General features: G+C 43.3%; 2 protein-coding genes across 4 annotated transcripts in view; one reads left to right on the forward strand and one right to left on the reverse strand.

The window, feature by feature from the left end:
- Nucleotides 1–2,070: 2,070 nt before the first annotated feature.
- shha (sonic hedgehog signaling molecule a) lies at nucleotides 2,071–7,095 on the reverse strand. Its single transcript, XM_058060035.1, has 3 exons — nucleotides 6,537–7,095; nucleotides 4,152–4,413; nucleotides 2,071–3,657 (listed from the first exon to the last, which is right to left on the reverse strand). The coding sequence occupies exons 1-3, from the start codon at nucleotides 6,837–6,839 to the stop codon at nucleotides 2,981–2,983; spliced, it is 1,242 nt and encodes a 413-aa protein (XP_057916018.1). The 5' UTR covers nucleotides 6,840–7,095; the 3' UTR covers nucleotides 2,071–2,980.
- A 5,440-nt stretch (nucleotides 7,096–12,535) lies between these two features.
- Nucleotides 12,536–19,287, forward strand: part of rnf32 (ring finger protein 32) — a 41,674-nt gene continuing 34,922 nt past the window's right edge. For all 3 annotated transcript variants that reach the window (XM_058059936.1, XM_058059937.1, XM_058059935.1), the window contains exon 1: nucleotides 12,536–12,627. Coding sequence is in view for 1 of the 3 variants with exons in the window: in XM_058059937.1 (XP_057915920.1) it covers nucleotides 12,613–12,627 (15 nt within the window). In the remaining 2 variants the exon portion in view is untranslated. The remainder of the gene's footprint in view (nucleotides 12,628–19,287) is intronic.

The raw sequence follows: 19,287 nt of genomic DNA on the forward strand, positions 1-19,287 counted from the left end.
GTTAAGGTGGAACTCACACTGGCCCATGCTAATATAGATTACTCGTGTTGGTGCGCTGTGCTCTGGTACACTACACTCCTGTGGGGGCTTCACAAAAAGCCAAAGAAAAAGCAAAAGCGTGAGAACTTTGACTAGGAAGAGGTAGCCACTGCGCGTGCACCCTAAAAGAAGCATAAGTGAGTCTCGTCGGGTTAAATGTTGCGTAGCTACGTTCTATCTAAGGAATTTAAAGCATGAACTGTTTGGCTATCACCTCTGATTAGCTCGTTCGCTATCATCACTTTATAACGCAAAAGTAGATAACATGCTCCTGACTGGCCAGAAGAAGACATTTCTCGTATGCTTTCAGCACTAGGAAGAGGAAAGACTAAAGTTTTCCCACAAAGCTTGGCGCTTCCAACTCATTGTCCAGGGTGTCTTGAGACTGAGTGGGCATGAAGAGGCCGACCCTGATGGATAAGGTGTCACAATGCTTGTGTGCTCACAGTGCGTGAGTCAGTGTATGTACACAAGAAGTGAGTCCACGCAAGGAGCCCACGTTGCTGGGAAGGAGAACGCTGTCATTTGCAGACAGGCTCTTGGAAACCAGGAGTTTTGTTTTGCAGAATGCCAGACTGTTCGTGTTTGCAAAAGTCAACATTTGTGAAAGAGCTCCAGGCAGACAGAGGGCCCCCGGAGGGATTAGAGGGAGGCTGTGTTTACCTGCTCTGAGGAATGCTGCCCTGCGCGCACGCTTTTGTATCTGTCAGGGACCCCGGGGTCACACTAGCGGCGGAGATGGGCCACCTCGTCCCTCCCTGAGTTTCCACCTCACAATATCAACAACGCCACACAATGTGGGCGACCTGAGAGAAGGATGAGGAATTCCTGCTCGTGTTGCAACACTTCTCTAAGAAGCTGCAGCCGGGCCGTGGCCTCCTTTACCTCTCCCAAGGCCGCCTTTAATCATTTTACCGTCAACCCTGACATCATTTACTCATTTACCTCACCAACTAGCATACAATAGCAAGAACACTAATGATGCTCCTGTCCTGCATGTTCACTCTTCTGCTTGGAAAACTGGACCCATCAGACTGTTTGTAATATTTAGCACCCTCATGGAGCTAAATGAAGTAACTCCATATTTGGGGTGTCCAAACTTCTGGGTGGATTTGGATGGATTTTTCAGGAATTGTCGGAAATGGGATATGGAAGAAGTGATCAAATTTTGGGAGTGATGCGATCTGGATCACTATTTTATTATTATTTTAGTATGAATCACAATATGGGGGCATAATGACGCTTCTCTAGTATATATATTATTATAATACATATATTTTTAATAGGCCAGATTCATTTTCTTAAATAAAAAGGCGATATTTTTTGTGTTTCTACAACAGGCCGCGGGCCACACTTTGGATAGCCCTGCTCTAAATTCGAATTCCTAAATGTTAAAAAATACTATATACTAACCATCTTAAATGCAGGGGGGGGCATTGTCTTTTTAATTCCACATAAATCTCCCCACGCCCACTGTGTTCATTTCACTTGCATTTTTAACCCCTAGTTCAAATTAACCGCCAACTTTGTAGTCCCTTGTTTTGTTTTGGATCGCCATAATGCGTCCTACGCTGCAGTACCGCCATTCATCCACATAGTGTCGCAGTTGCACAACTTTAAACCATAGCGACAACGTGCACGGCACACAATAGCAGCAAAACGCATTTTCGTCCCCAATATTGTCGTCTTAACTCACATTATGGTTCCACAACGAAAGGATTGACGACTATAATGACGTCACGCGGGTTTTGACAAAGGCTTTCGAAGGGGGCGAGTGTGAGACGGAGTCGGTGGCGGTGGAGCGGGGGTGAGTTTGGGGGCCAACAAACAGTCTTGTGTTTAATTTGTCTGCCAGATAGAAGTTATTTGCAGAGGGCAAACCTCGTTAAATTTGACAAGGGCTCTCAACATTTCGCAAGCGGGCAAAAGGTTTTTCAAAGTGCAAAATCTCCATTTGTGTCAACCCACGGATGAAAAAAAGTTTGTATAGTTTGTGGGCTGCTAAAGCAAAGAACAAAGACATGTGGCGAGTCCAAGTTTGAACATGTTCTTTATGTCATTTTCGTAATAAACATATAAATAATAAACTCTAGACATGTGGCCCTGTTATGAAAGTTAACTGCCTATAGAACTAGTCAAACTGTGCATCTGCCGCAGGTCAATCTCTACAAAACTATTCTTACAAAACAAGAGAAAAATACATTTTTAGTACATTTACATGAGTTATTAATTTATTCAAGACTACTTTGAACTGTCACTCAATTGTCAGAATCTGCATTTCGTCTTTTCTCTCGGAGGAAAAACGGAAGAAAATCGAAAGAAGTAGAAAATAAAAGTAGAGAATGCAGACGTGAGGCAGAATATCTGTCCCTCTCTGACAACGTAAACCAACAGCTCTCCAGAAAATACAATAAAATAACATTTCAATAAGCGAGCAGTACAAGATTCTTTTTTTTTTCATTTTCCAATCCTTTTAGCCAATACTACTGTATTTAAATTAAAATATATTCTCATATCTTTACACTATTTCAAATAACGAAATGTGATTCGGTAGCGATCTGTCAAAATCTAATTTACAATTCTGTGTATAAAAATATAATTTATGTCACCCCGCCGGCTTTGTTCTCCCCAAAATATAAGAGTCAGTTGCACACATATATTTATACATTTCTATATGTATATATTGTATGTATGCACATTATCAACAGTTAGCTCCGTTCTACTTCTTTTGTCTTCTTTTTGTGTCAGTATTTGAGATATAGAAAAATAGATTATGCACAATGTTGCCAGTTCCTGTGAGAATAAATTATTCAAACGTAAGGCTCCGTTCATTCTTGGAAAGGGCGAAGAAGAAGAAGAAGAAGAATAAATATCCACTGCGAGCTAGCTTCTTCCTTTTTTACCACCACTGTGATCTCCATCTTTGAGGGGGAAAAATGTTTCAGCTGGAGGAAGACGACGCCACCCCGAGAGGATGGAGGGCGTGGGGGTCCAAAAGCCACGTTCCTAAGTGGTAGAGCACCTTCGAGTACCAGTGCACGCCGTCCTCCTGCGCGCCGGGCCGCCTCTGAGCGCCCCACAGCAGCGACGACGCCCAGTGGGCGAGCCGCAGCGGCGCCAGGGCCCAGTGCGCCAGCTGGTGGTCCTGCACCACGGCGTAGCACGACGCCAGGACCCGGTCCACCACCACGGTCCCCTCCACGGTCACCGGCGCGAAGGAGCCCACCCGCTCCTCCGTGGAGACGCGGGACACCGCCACGGCCCGCAGGCGCGCGCCGTCCGGGACCAGCACCCTGTGGCCCGGCCTCACTTGGCTGGCGAAGACGGCCTCGGCGCGCCCCCTGGCGGTGGAGTTGAGGCTGACGAAGAGCAGGTGCGCCGCGGTCAGCGTGATCCTGTGGCCGCTGTCGGTCTCTATCACGTAGAAGATCCTCTTGGTGGCGGAGTCCCTGTCGATGAACGTGATGAAGTCTGTGAAGACCAGGTTCCCGTCGCCGTCCGCCGCCAGGACCTTGTCCCCCCGTTGGAGGTCCTTGACCGCCTTGGTGGAGCCGTCCTGCAGTGTGACGGAGGAGGACCCCGGGAAGCAGCCCCCGGACTTGGCTGCCACCGAGTTTTCTGTACAAACAAGAAATTCATATTGGGGTCAACAAAAAGGACACCTCACCCCCCCCCCCCCCTTCTTTGCAGGATGCGTATTGGCCCCTCCACACTGTCTGAGACCCCCAAACGTATTGTGGATGAAAAGCAGCCATTGTCATGAAAAGTCTGCTGCTATATTTGCTCAGGTGCCGTTCGTGTTTGCTCCGACATTTGAATTTAAATGAACCCCCCCTCTTTAAACGCCTCCATCTTGTTGGCCTTGGTGGAGGTCCTCACATACCAGTCTCCGGGATCACACAGACACAAGAGGCCTGATTGGGGAGGGGGGCTTTTAATCTTCTTTTAGGATGCTCGGCCATGAAGCGCATTAAAAAGTCACCTGACCCCAAATGATGTCCTGAATCATTCATGATGCATTCACTGACTTAAATCAGCGTATTTTCATTCTCCGGCTTGCTGTCCCCCACAGATAACAAGGACAGACATGTCTTCATCAAAGTATGTCCTACCTGCTTTGACCGAGCAGTGGATGTGGGCTTTGGACTCGTAGTAGACCCAGTCGAAGCCGGCCTCCACCGCCAGCCTGGACAAGGTCCCGTACTTGCTCTTGTCCCGGTCCGAGGTGGTGATGTCCACCGCCCGGCCCTCGTAGTGGAGGGACTCCTCAAAGTGGTGGCCGTCCTCATCCCAGCCCTCGGTGACACGCAGCTTGACCCCGGGCCACTGGTTCATCACTGAGATGGCCAAGGAGTTCAGCTTGTCTTTGCACCGCTGTCCGTGAACACAACACAAGACAGGACGTTCTTAAGGTACTTCTTTCTACGGCAGACGTTGACATCAGGGGGCCTTTTATTGGAGCCACAACTTTTAGCAACTTGGGAGCACACGTGTACAATTAGCAAATGGGGGCCACATGCTAATAGGAGAATACATGCTAAAACCAGCCACATCCTCCATCTTTTTGGGGGTGTAATATTTAATAATGAATTCATTTGATTCCTAAATGCACCTTAAGGCCTCACACTAAAAAAATCAAAGCATACAGTGGCACATGAGCCACACATTGGACACCCCTCTCTATAGGACACATCCAGTATATTCCAATGTAATGACACATGCTAGTACACGTGCATATACATTATTGTGTACTTTGCGGGCTAAAAAGTGACTCTATTATCTTGAAGATATTTTTGACAGCATTGTCCAAGAATGAGGAGCCATTGAGTGTAAATTTGCAGTTGAATGGAGCCCATAAGATGTTGCAGAGCAATCAGCGTGTTGTGATGGTAGGAAGTGAGCGTCGTGAAGGAACATCTCGGTTCAAGCAAGCTGACTATGAAATATTGATAAGAGCCCACATTCGCTTCACTGCTCTATAACATAAGGACCCTTGCATCATTTTTATGAGTACCCCCCCCCCGCAACACAGCCCCCATATTGTCTTCAATCCATCAACCATCAATGAAAGTTAAATCCATACAAAACAACTTCTGTCCAGTAAAACGTCACAACGAGGCTTTTCACCACAACTTTCATTCTGGGGGGGGGGGGGGGGGGGGGGGGTATATACAGTACGTGCCTTGCCTGCTAAGGTGGTCTTCTGACGGACATGTCTCAGCTTCACACTTGTAGAATGTGCTGCATTAAATACAATACAGCTCCCCCCTTACCTTAACCCCCCCCACCCCTCCCACACATACAGACACATTCTAAGACGGCCAAGAGCCGTAAAGCATCGTCTATTTATTAATTCATCAGGTCGTGTGCCGCAAATCAAGCCCAATTCTGCTCATCCACCGTAAAACACAGCAGGACGCAACCCCCCCTCCCGCCACACACACACACACACACACACACATCAGTGTTGTCAGCTATCCGTCAGTTCAAACAACAATCTATATAAAAACTTTTTAACACTTTAACACCCCCCACCCCCGAAGAAAGAGATGATTTCGAACCGTCTTGAAAAAGTAGTCAAAGCGCAAACATCATTCTTCCTCCCGTGACGTCATCATATGTCATTAACTTTACACATCTTCGTGTTATTCTATATAAAGCGTATTAATATATCTACTTAGCTCCCCCAGACCCCCACCCATCTTCCACATTCGTGCGTAAAAGCCCAAAAGCTCAAAATATGAGCGTCACGTTCTTATTCCCAACATCTTCACGTTTATGGAGGACTGGTGGACACCTGCTGATGCTGTTTTTTTTTTTTTTTTTTTTTTTGGGGGGGGGGTGACAAGTTCACATCTACCAACGACACCATTCATCCATCAGGACAGAAGAAAAAGTGGAAGAAATTCCAGCATGAGAATGAAAGCATCATCTGGGCTGGGGGGTGGTGGGGTGGGGGGAACTCAATATTTCCTTTTACTTCCTGTATTGATATATATTTTTAAATATTTCAGGACCATTATTTATCAATATCATCTTTCATTTACAGGAAAAAGTCTGGATTTTTTTTTATTGTTTAAAAATATCAATAGTGTCCTCGTTCCCCCCATGTCTTTTAAAGTCTATATTGTCCCTCAATGAAATATAGAGGGTTAGTATTTGCACTAAATTTTCACCCCCCCGCCGCCGTCATAAATGTGACTTAAATGCAGAGAGGGTAGAGCTGGAGGAGGATACAAATATAGATATGAGCGGGGGGGTGGACATGAATATTTTAAGTAGACAAGCATGAAGTGTCCTCACTGTCCTCCCGCTGCTCTCCTCATGCGTTCATCCCGTCCTTTAAGCGGCATCGTCATGCGATTAATAACGATGCCAAGTATGATTAAAGGTGCACGCCGGGGGGGGCGGTAAAGACGCACTCGTGCGCCGTGAGGCTGCCGCGCCTGGTGCGCAGTGATGGCGCGTTCACGGCCCGGAGAGAAGCGCCGTCTTACCTGAGTCATGAGCCTGTCGGCGCCGGTGTTCTCCTCATCCTTGAAGATGATGTCTGTGTTGTAGTTGGGGGTGAGCTCTTTAAAGCGCTCCGAGTTGCGAGTGATCTTGCCCTCGTACCTGCCGCTGGCCCCCAGGGTCTTCTCGGCCACGTTGGGGATGAACTGCTTGTAGGCGAGCGGTGTCAGCTTCTTGGGGTGCCTCCTCCTGCCGTAGCCCCGGCCCGGCCCGCATCCCATCCCGGGGGACACCAGCAAGGACGAGGAGATGACAGCCAGCAGTACTATTCTGGTCCACAGCAGCATGTTTTACAAGCGGAGGGGGGTGGGGGGGGTGTGTGCGTCCTTCAGGAGGTGGCCGCCTCTCGGTGCGCCTGTGCCGGCTCTCTCGGTGCCCTTGTCGCCTGTCTTCTAGCGTGGCAGGTGCGGAAAGGAAGGTCTCGCACGCTCGACCACCGGCAGCATCCAAGCGGGCTGTCTTTGCCTCGTCTGTCACGGCAGGAGATCTTTCACTTGACTTTCATTGAGTAGAAAAAAAGCACCAAGCAAGCAGGTCTTGTATAAGTCGAGCTGCAGCCTCCTGAGTGAGGGAGCCGCTTTTACTGCTTTGTATTATAGCAGCGATCTATAGCAGGGGAGGGACTTGATTGGCTCGCCTCCTCCTGGGAGAGCACCAAAAAAACCTTCAAAGATGTCTTCTTGCACCTGAGTGGGAGGGAGGGGCTCCTCTTCATGGGAAAACATCAATTATAAAGCGCCTGCTCCTCTTTGCCACATTTCACCCTGCTCAACTTTCCTCTTGGAAAGCTAGACAGTCCGGCCGGGCAGGAAGCAGCAAGGATGAATCTGGAAGTATCCTGACCGAAATATCGCCACTCGGGAAGATGACATCATTTGCCATGACTGACGTATTTTTATTGACACGTGCAGTCTATATTACAGTACGATCTTGGTTTAAATTCATTCATTCGTTAACTGGATCATTTAATCCGTTCCAGAAAGCCAAAAATGGCTACACAATAGTTTTGCCATTGTAGTTTTACAATGCCAAAAGCGTATAAACGATGAATGACAGGGACATCACTTCATTGAAGACGACAATGTTACAGCGATGTTTCCTGTTTTACCATGAGTTAGTTTTTTAATTAATTAGTGTTTCTCACCTCAATAACCCCAATATGTCCGAATAACGTTTCAAGTACGAGCAATTTGATAAAGATGTTGAAAAATAAGATTAAAGTGAATTGAATCAATAACTCTTGCCAAAACAGGAAGATAATCTCCGTGGTATGTCTTGCTACCACATCGTGTCTTTGGCATCAAGAGTCACGTCTTCAATGAAGGTCAGAGTAACCTTAAATATATTCATATTCATTCATTTGTCGTTTATATGTGATTAGAATTGCATATATAAAATATAAAAACGTGTTTTGTGTTAACATTTTATCAGTCAACCGCCAGTGACATTATGCAGCTAACTTCCTTAGCAAGCTAGCTTCTTTGTTTGAAGTTTTTGCGTTTTGCGATTAAAAAAATACATTAAGAACACCGCTGGACTCATTCAGAATATTCATAACGTGACAAGATTGTACACTAACTAAAAAATGTACATAAGGTACATACAGGTGTTAAATTTTCAACATTACCTGAAAACATGCTAACTGGCGTGGATGCTAACCAAAGGTTATAGTGGTGCTCTTGATCAAGTGGAATCATATTTGGTTGCTATGACTGGAACCATGTCATGCAGTGAGAATAGAATTGTAGTACATATTGTATTACATATTGTAGGTAGCACACTCATTTCAATAAACCATCTCCATGACATACTACATAATAACATCTTGGAAGATGGATCATTTGATATCACAAAACAACCAACCCCCCCCAGCCCCCAGGAAGCAAGCTAGCTTTGTTGTTAGCGTCTCATTAAACTTCATCCTGGCTGACCTCCATGTTGGCTCACCAGCCGACTACCTGCCGCTCACTGACGACGGCCACCGCCAAATGATGGCACGGATGTTTGGCAAGAGCACGGTGGCCTGAAGCCTCCAGCGAGGTGCTCAAATGCTGATTTTTTTCCCCCTCCTTTTGTGGAGTTTCTTTTCAGAGTTTTAGGCCATCCATATTTTATACTGATATACAGTATATGATGGGTCTCAAATGCAATACTCTCTCAGTACAATTTATGTATGTATATACATACAGCACATTTGCCGTTTTCTTTCAAAATTTCATGAATTTTTCTAAAAAAAAATATTGGAAAATTGGTGTGTTTTTTTCCTACAGAACACATCTTACTCCACGACAGAGTTGACAGAAAAAAAATTTGTTTGAGAATAAAGTCGAAAATTCATGAGGAAAAAGTCTTGAATTTACAAAAATAAAGTTGTGCATTTACGAGAAAAACTCATAAAAAGTCTTAAATTTATCAGTATAAAGTTGTAGATTTATGAGAAAAGATGTAAAAAGTCTTAAATATATGAGAAAAAGTCAAAAATTTACTAGAATAAAGTTGTGAATTCACGAGAAAATAGTTGTAAAAGTCTTAAATTTATGAGGATAAAGTCTTAAATTTACAAGAAAAAAGTCGTAAATTTACCAGAAAAAAGCCATAAACTTATGATCAAAAGTCTTAAATTTATGACATTAGATTTTGTAAATGTAAATTTCAGAGAGAAGAAGTCATGAATTTACAAAAAGTCATACATTTATGATTAAAAACTTCATAAATTTCAGAGAAAAAAGTCATACATTTTAGAGAAAAAAAGTCATACATTTGCAAAAAAGTCATAAATTTATGAGAAAAAAGTCATAAATTTACAAAAGTACTAAATTTACAAGAAAAAAGTCGTACATTCCAGAGACAAAAACTCATACATTTACAAAAAAATCATAAATTTCAGAGAAAAAAAGTTGTAAATTTACGAGAGTTTAGCTGTAAATTTCTGAAAAAACATCTTAAATTTCTGTAATAAAGTTTAAAATTTACTAAAGAAGTCACACTTTATGAGAAAAATGTAATACATTTCCAAGAATAAATGATAATATGACCTCTGACCTGGCCGTGTAACACAATGACACGTAATATTATGACTTCATTCTCCAAAATGTACAACTTTTTTTCTAGTAAATTTCCTACATTATTCTCGGAAATTTATGACTTCATTCTCAAAATCTTACTACTATTTTTTTTTATGTGTCCATATTATTCTGTGGCATTATTCAACATAAGTCTATAACAATTGATTTATATGTGATCCTACAGGTAAAATGTATAGTGTACATGTACCACTGTTTATGTTTTCATACTTCACTGATCATGTTAGTTTGTCAAGCGATGACAATTCCACATCCACATCCCAAAATGAGTTTAAGTACACTAATTAAGTGCACTAATATGAGACACAGCCTTGGTGTGCAACATCCTGCTTGTTTCCTTTGTGAGCAGGAATTGTAATTGGACTTTCACTTGTCTTGCACTTCCCTTAAAGTACTAAAAGGGGACCACGGCCCGCCCCCAGGCACGCCCACTCCGCTGTGGTTGGTAAGACACTCAAGTGCTCACAAGGACTTCCAGATAGCTGTGGAACCCAACTTTATAGGCGTTGATAAACGGTATAGGAGTTGATAATAAACAGTGATTTATCTTTTTAAAATGTCGGCTTTTAACACACAACAATATGTGTTTGATCCCAAATCCGATCCAGAAATTACTTCAAGACGTCTCTGAATGGTAGGTATCTAAACATCTTTAACGTTTTTTTGCGGGACTACCAGCGTTTAAAAAAACTTGGGTAGACACAGATTGTGGTGGGAAATGGCTGTTCGCAGACTCAGTGAGCTTGTAATTTGCACCCCCCTCCCTGTATGCACACGCTATAATGCTACATGGACAACTGCTTTTGTTCCATGACTTACACAAAATAATACACCAATAAATTGTTACTTACTGCTTGCTCTTCTGGCTTTTCCACATGACCAAGTAACTTTGGAAAGGTGTCAGGCTTCATTTAGTCCAGCTGCATACTGGCCCATGTTCACAAAACAGTCCCGTGTGAAATGCCATTGACAGATTAAAATATTTTTCTTTTCCTGGTAGGGAATCAGGAATTCCAACTTCTGCCCGATGTTTGCCTTATTAGGAATTATATATATTATAAACAATAAACAAATATAGCTTTCCTTTACACCAGAAGAAAGCCTTCCTGGGAGACATTGCTAACACCGTAAACACAGAAGCTTGGGGGAGGGCAGAAAGCGCACGCCCATATAAATAAGGCAGGCACTCTGTGACATCACAGAGAGCCAGTGTTAAAAAAAAATCTGTCAAACCAAGCATCCAGAGCCATCCCAAACTTCTTTTTAGGGCTCACTTCCAAATGATATAACCTTATTGTCTTAAACTTTGGCATCGTTTAACATACAACATTCTAGTTACATTTATAGGTCAGAAAAGTGGAAAAATAGGTCCACTTTAAAGTGTTTTAACACCGATACTGATGATATGACATCAGGAGCAACTAACAGAGGTGAGAGCCAGTCGGTGTTTGGAAGTCTCAAGTAAAGACGTTCAAGTCCAAGTCAAGTCTCATATCCAGACAAGACAGGTCGAGCCAAGTCTGAAATCGTAGGCTTGACATTTTTGAGCACTGTTTAGTGTCTCACAAATAAAATATCATTTTATCAATGTAACAAATTTGACAACTTGAAATTGATGACATGTAATTTGAGTATTTTCAAGTCATCAGACTAAAATCCTGTCACAGTGCAAGTTTTCAAGCAATGATGTTGTCCACTCAAACAGTGAGTGAAGTCCACTCATCAAAATTGTGATTCTAGTCTGATTCGAGTCCACACATCTAGCAGCTAGGGGTTCAGTAGCTTACCTGAGGAAACTTTGACATGAGGAATGACTGAGAGTCGAACCGGCAACATTCAGACTGCCAACATTTGCAGACAAGTGGAAAAAGATGTTGTTCACTCCCACCATATTTTGCAAGAATGTGTGGCATGAAACTGTTGCATCTTTAAAAATGTACGCAATGTATGCTAAGGTAGACTTTTTGTACCACACGTGGTTTGATATTAATATGAAATGGCGTCATTCTTCACTACCAAGTATCTCAAAGGGCTTGTCAAGTGTCGTTTTCCCACGCTGGTGTTGCTTGAGGTGACACAGCAAAAGTTAGGCTGCTTTTCACCAAACAATTGTGGAGGGATTGAGGTTGTTACACAATTAAGGTCACATGTGACGGCTAATCCACTGTTGCGTTTAAAGATGGCCGACACGACACCTACGCATTGTGATTTGTTGACGACACTGTATGACTCCATATGGAGCGGGACCCCCCTCGTCGTGTCAGAATGTTTAGCAACATTGTTAGACGGCTTAGCGTGCACAATCACGGCGCACAAACATCTCATTCCTTCTTTCCGCCTTGTTTGTCTTCCTTCTCTCTGCTTCAGGTAGACATCACCTGCTGGCTTGTATAAATAAGTATCAAGAAGTATGAGAGTGTATGGATGGAGGCGGCGCTGCTGTGCAGGGTTTCACAATAGTTAGAATGTGTGTAAAGTTATTTTATTTGCTCTCTTCAGCCGCTCCCAATACTTAAACATTAAGCGTGCAGGCTAGACAGCCACAGTCGCTTTGAACTGTGTGTGTGTGTGTCAGGTGAGTCAGGTTGCCATGGACGACACCTGAATGTAACATGGCTTACTTCTTAGTCCGTGTGTGTCACTAAGGAATTAACAGTCTGATAGAATTATTATTATGTCATTATTTAATAAAAGCATCTTGCTTATGAAGAACATCTTTTCAGACGTTTTCAAGTAGAAACGTGAAGTCCGGGATAGCTCTCCCTGTTCCTGAACTCTTGTATAAGCTCTAAAGACCTCATGAAAAGAGTCCAAATGTCTTTATGGCAGCTTTTTATGAAGCCGCCACACATGTCACGGTCGCTTTTATGATTTGTTTGGATGACGCTTCACCGTTTCAGGAGCTTCTGTGGACGACACGTGGACTTCCCCACCGATGGAAGTGACCTGATCATCATGGAGGACGTCAGCGGAGGACATGACCCGCAGCACGGTAAGGAAACATCTTTACTGAAGTCCCTCCAGGTCCAGACATGACCTAGAGAAGATACACGAGGAAGATACTCCATGAAGGTGTGGTTTTGTAGCACTCTACATAGATCCAGGCCAAGGTAGCCCCGCCCCTGCAAGCAGGTGGGAAACTCCTCATCCTTTATCTTTACTGCCTCGGAGCCTGGAAAGTTTTTTTGCTGTGTGACTGCAGCGCTTCATGAAAGGCCACATCAGAGGAGGAGGATCATAGCAGGCTTTGCAGGTGTTTGAGCAAACCTCCAAACTTCTCATTGGACACCAGGCTGCTCTCTCTCTCTCCCTCTCTCTCTCTCTCTCTCTCTCTCTCTCTCTCTCTCTCGCTCTCTCTCTCTCTCGCTCGCTCGCTCGCTCTCTCACTCTGCTCAGCAAAACATCAACTGTGCTAATTGATGTTTATGCTCTTCTTAAAGAACGTCAGCCTTTCCCAAAGTCAGGGTCAAAGGTCACACTTTACTGCTTGATGTTGGCCGGAGGACATTCTTGACTGGACTTTTGGGAAAGTCTTCTTCTCCTCTGCTAGAAAAGTGGCAGGCGGGTGTGTAAAAAGTCACCTACTTGCTACCAGTCTGTCAACTAACACACACACACACACACACACGTGTTGAATGCAGTGGGGGTGTTGGCGTCCGCATGGGGAGGAATGTTGTGTTTGTCAAGACAATGAAAGTTTACTCTTGTTCTTAATGACACATTAAAATCATCACATTTCAGTGTGTGTGCGGTGTAGTGGTCACGCTCTAAAGGACGTGTAGCGTCACACTGCGGACATCTTGATTGTCATCAGCGCACACTTCTTGTCTTCTTGTAATTTAGAGTAATTTAAAGTCTTAGACTTTATCATATTCTATTATTACAATTACATTTGTAATGGATGACTGTATTCAAGCACTAAATTATGAGCTGTTATGGATTATACTTTCTATCGTATTATTATTATTGTCAATGTATTTTAAAGGGGACCTAAGTATTATGCTCATTTTTCGGCCCTTTGTATTGAGTTGTGGACTCCTATAGAGCAGTGACACACAGAAAGCTTTCTAGATCTTCCAGAATCTGCACCTATTCAGCTGTATTTCCTTGGATTCCATGGTTCCCGTAAGAAGAATCTGTTTTAATGTATTCCACCCATGGCCCGCCTCCAGGCACGGCCACTCTGCTGTGGTTGGTCACACAGAAAGAGTTCCAGTTTGTGCCGCTAAGTTTATAGGCGCTGATACACGGTAACTAAAATACAAATACAAGGCATTCAAAAGATATTGACGTAGTATTCCACTCTGGTCAGTAGGTGTTGGTAATGTTACTGTAATCTTCACACAAGCACTAGACTTGATCACTGGAACAGCAGGCTTTTATTGCAGGTTTGAATGAGCTCACAACAGGTGCAATATTGCTTACGCCTGTTGCGGCAATATGGACATCACTTCCTGTCAGCCACTCACTCTGCTCCTCTAGGGAACACATTTATAGCAACACACACACAACCACAAGTCTTATTTATGTCTTAGTTACGCTCATATTAGGTAATACAAATGGAAAGGTAACTATAGGGGTGTTAATTAATGTCTAGAGGGCTCTACTAATGTTTAAAGAAACATATTTAGCAGGTAGTAAACAGGTTTTTGATGCTTTAACTACAAAAATATTCTATTTATGAATAAGGAATCCTACAGTCACTTATGACGGTCAAGTCTGGCATCAATGAACCATGATAAACCATGATAAACCATGGATAACTGTACTTATATTTGCTATATTCAACTGACGATGTTCCATGGTGATGAGTCTTTCTACACTTCATTACGTCTCCCAAGCACCAGTGCGCCAAAGAAAAGGAAAGCCCTGTAAGTGAGAGAAGAAGAAGTGAGAGAGAAGAGACAAGCCCACCAATATTTGTCACAGCCATCATCAAGTGTGGTTTGCGTGGCGAACATGTCGGTGTATTATGGTGGCGATCATTAGCGGAGTGAAAGGGTGCAGCGAGTTTGCGAGGGTTTTTGCGTAAGAGCAGCGTGAATGCTAATAATGTGAGGCTTAGCTACGCTAAGAGCATTATTGTGCACAGCCACACAATCAAGGTGGAAGCTGACATGAAATCATCTTTGGAGAAATAACAATAACAATGCCTTTCATTTGGGCCACTACATTAGGTACCCCTGTTTGAATGTGCAGGTGTACCTAATGTTGTGGCCAAAAAACAAACTTGATAAAGTAGTGAAAACATGTCAAAGAGTGAGGAGGATGGAGGATCAGGGTTAGTGTGTGTGTGTAAAAGGATCAGTGATAATGTGGGGGCCAATAGGGGGCACTGGGGGCCTAATCCACAAGCTTTCCTCTGCCTTCCCTTCTTTTTGGATTTCAACCTAAAAAAAAAGATATTTGCAGAGGCTGAGCTGGCTTCCTGCGTGCAATCAAAAAAAAAACTTGAACCATCAGTGACGTCTAATCACGGCTTGATTGCCCCCCCACCCCCCCAGCTTGAAGCAGCCTGTAAATCACTGACATGTCAAGAGCTCTTTAAAGGCCACATGCTGCCTCTCACATGCACAATAACCTGACTCTTACTTTCTCTTTCATCATATGTGATCTTTTTCATGGATATATCTTCATACACTTTGTATATGTTCATATTATACACTGTATGTTCATGCTGTATGTATAGGCTCATAATGATGTTCAGGACCGCATTGAACAATATTGCTTAAAGCAAGAGTGTATGCATATGAGTGATATTTTCTTATTTATAAAAAGGCTAAAAACACTTCATTTACATATATTTAAAGCTAAGCTTTTGCATTATTAATGATTAATAACAACATATTTGTTTTTTTCTTTACATTGTGCCTTATTGCTCAATTTTAGCTGTTTTTAGTGTCTAATTTGATTTGTGCAACGTGACGTGGTCCAATAATAAACAAGTTGCGGGCCACAAATGGCCCTTGAGCCGCACTTTGGACACCACTGGCTGAAAAACATAAAATCTGACCTTTTTATGTTAAAAGTTGGACAGAATAGTCATTTAAATACTTCAACCATATAAAGAAATTTAAATGAAGTATTAAATCCACCAAAATAAAAAAAAATCCACAGCAAAACAAACAATTCATAACACGGGGAATGCAACACTTGTTGCTGGTGACTTGTTGCAGCTAAGCGGTGTCATCGTGATGCAGAGTCAGGGTTATATCCTGGCATCGTCACATGACAACCACGCAATGCTTCCTATATGTCACCTGATGAGTTAACGTAGAGTACAAAGTTGTATAGACGCATGTATTCCTTGAGAATTGTATTTGTATGGGATTCTTCAGGCCAGTGATTGGCTATAGAGCAGCCTAAAGGTCAGGGGTCAGGGCGCCACCTGTTGCTTTAGCGTGTGCCAAGCGGACATGTTTGATGAGTGACTTGAGATATTTACTTTACTTTTGAAACGTATATAAAAAACAGCTGTAATTGCTAATGGAACATGGAGCTTCCCTCTTTTGTGTCATTCAAAGCACACTAGTGTGTGTGTGTGTGTGTGTGTGTGTGTGTGACTGACAAAGACAAATTAGCCAAAGAAAGAGGAGGGGCAGCCCCTCCCTCCGACACCAATTAGCAGATTGATTACGCGGCTAAGAGGACGCCTGTCACTCAGCACCACCAGGCCAGCGACAGGAAGGAGGCCGGCTTCTCCGTGTACCTGGAATGTTCTGGAACAAGAGGCTGCTCCGTCACAGCCATACAGAGGCGCTGATCCGTGATCAGCAGGGTAGCGTGGAAGAGGCAAGGCGTGTTGCATGGCGGCCTTCACTGAGTCACTATTGCTGTGTCTCAAATGGAGTACTTCTGTCAGTACACTTCAGTAAGTACACTGTACTGTGTACTTAGAAAAGTGAATACATCCAGTGGCAGATGACATCACACAGTGTCGCATCCCAAGAGAGTCGGAGTCGTGTTCACAGAAGAAGACAATTAGATTTAGCTGACGGAGCACAGACCATTAAGTTCTGAGTCTATGCCGCCCCGCCCGTCCCGTACAATCTTCAGCATGGCGGCCAGTGCCCCGCTAAGAGGATGAGACCATGACATCACCCCCACTCCCCCCCACTCACAATGAAAAAATGTGGGAGTGGGTTGGTGCAGGGGGAGGGGGGTCAATTTGTGAGATTAAAACATTCGTGCTTGATGATTTAGAAGTGCTGCTCTGCCATACTGTACTACCTAGGCCCTCAATAGGTGCCCTGCGGGCCACATCCGGCCTGCTTAGCATCATCCAATGATGTAAAGCAGGTGTAGGGAACCTTTCTTATGCATTTTAATCCAGCTGTCCTTCCCATATTTTCCGGGTCAGACACCAAAATTGGTAGCTACTTATTATACAAATTACGTTCCCCCCAAAAGTCATTGTATAAGTAACAGAATTATCCTTCAAAGATGTACTAATTAGTGAGCATATAAAGTAACAGTTGTGTAACTTTTTGAAAAAGCTTCAAATATGTCCAAGTATTTATCTTTGTAGTGGTGTTGAGACTGACAACGGACAGACAAACACTTTGCTGTGGGACGTAACGTACACTTCACATGTATGCTCTTGCCTTTTACATCAATCATGTTAAACGTAGAGCTTGGAGGCCACGATATTAACTCCGCCTCGCCATTGTTGGATGGAGTTCTCTTGGCTTAAAGCTGTGATGTTCGCCAACAATTAGAGTCTTTTGAACGTCTCTTTTAAGTCAACGATGACCAGGATTTTCCACTTGCAAATAAGAATGGCATCTTATCGATTCTCATCGTTCAATTCCAAGAGCCGTTTTGCTTGAACAAGACGTTTTTCTAAGTGGAACCGAACGCAGCATTGCGCACACTCGTGTAACAATCCAGCAATTCTTAAAGGGGACCCACTATGCTAAGTTACGGTCCTCAAGTGCTATATATATCAGCCATGCATGGTAATTGTCAATAGCTCATCTGAGGCCACCTGTGCACATGCCATTTTCAGCTGAACGACAAATCTCATTCCGTTTCGCACCTTTCGAGATGTTGCCAGGTGAGAAGCATGACGTGATGATACAGCCTGTAGTTATGATGATGATAATGAAGAAGGTGGTTTAATTGGTGTGTTGACGGGGGGGATTGCCGTCCTTCTAATGAATGAATGAAACTTAGCGTCCATGCTGCTTGGCTCACATGTGGTTTTCCTCCTGGCATCACAGAGGCACCACAAGTATTCATTAGGAGAACCATGGCAGCTTGCAGCAGCACGACCGAGCATGTTCTTGTTTAAGAGTGCTCTTCCTCTTGTCACTATTATTAAATATCACACTTTATATTATTATACCTTCTATGTTGTCTGCTCTGCGTATACGTTGGATGTCACTGGCATTTGGTGAGCTTGAGTGTATGATCTTCCAGTGTGGCAGTTAAAATCATTTATTGATTCAGCAGAGCATAAACATATCTCCCATGTTGTAGCTGGTAGCTATTTCTCTATGGAAGAACAGCAGTGACAAGCACCTTCCAGCTCATGCACACGTCACCCTGTCAGCATGCGGTGATGCTGCACCTTTCTATGTATTTTATTAACCGTTGAGCAAAAATAATGTCACACAAACTGGCAGGCGCCATGATCGGACGGTAGGCAGGCATGCTATCAGCAAATTCAATGATTTTTCCTTAGGACTTTGTTAAAAACTAGATTGGACTCACACAGGGAGTACATCCAGAATGTAATCAATTGACAGATATTAACATATGTTGTTTTTGTCCCGTTTATCATGACTGGTGAGACTCCCTTGACTGCACATTACTGATGTCGAGTGAGAAAGGAAATTCAAACATTCATTCATTCAATCATTTTCTACCGCTTATCCTCACAAGAGCGTGCTGGAGCCTATCCCAGCTGTCTCCGGGCGAGAGGCGGGGTACACCCTGGACTGGTGGCCAGCCAATCACAGGGCACATATAGACAAACAACCATTCACACTCACATTCATACCTATGGACAGTTTGGAGTCGCCAATTAACCTAGCATGTTTTTGGAATGTGGGAGGAAACTGAAGTCCCCGGAGAAAACCCACGCATGCACGGGGAGAACATGCAAACTCCACACAGAGAGCCGAGGGTGGAATCGCTCAATTCAAACATCCAGTAGAATATTAAGTTTAAAGAAAGCTATGTAATTATCATAAGAAAACACAAACAATAGACATTAACAGTGGCCATAAATTAGAACTGCACCAAAAATAAGTCCAGTTTTCCCAGGACATGTCGTGTTTTCATGTCCTGTCCTGTCTGTCATGGGTTTGGTTTGAGAAAGTGATGGCAATGCCCTCATTTTATGCAGAAAAAGCAAAATATATACTCAGGACATCATACACGTTGGAGATTCAAATTCACAAGTTCTTGCAAATTTAGAGGGCACAGTTTTCCTAAGAATATTGGTTCCATTCCAGAACTTACTAAGCATCTGATCTCAGGCTCCTGTTTTGTTATGTTTTTCCTTTGGAATTTTGTCTTTGGTTATACGTAATATTTTGTAATTTAACAATTTCCTATACAATCATACATTCAATATATTGAAATGAGAAGGTGTCATTTGAGTATGCCATTGATATATACGTAAATATGGTCACCTTGACTAAGA

This window comes from Doryrhamphus excisus, chromosome 21 (genome assembly GCF_030265055.1).
Source record: "Doryrhamphus excisus isolate RoL2022-K1 chromosome 21, RoL_Dexc_1.0, whole genome shotgun sequence".
NCBI classification, from domain to species: domain Eukaryota; kingdom Metazoa; phylum Chordata; class Actinopteri; order Syngnathiformes; family Syngnathidae; genus Doryrhamphus; species Doryrhamphus excisus.

Coding starts and splice junctions, on each gene's coding strand:
- shha (XM_058060035.1), bottom strand. CDS start 6,839: ATGCTGCTGTGGACCAGAATAGTACTGCTGGCTGTCATCTCCTCGTCC. Junction 4,414..6,536: donor CCGACAGGCTCATGACTCAG/GTAAGACGGCGC, acceptor GTTCACGGACAG/CGGTGCAAAGACAAGCTGAA. Junction 3,658..4,151: donor CCACTGCTCGGTCAAAGCAG/GTAGGACATACT, acceptor TTGTTTGTACAG/AAAACTCGGTGGCAGCCAAG.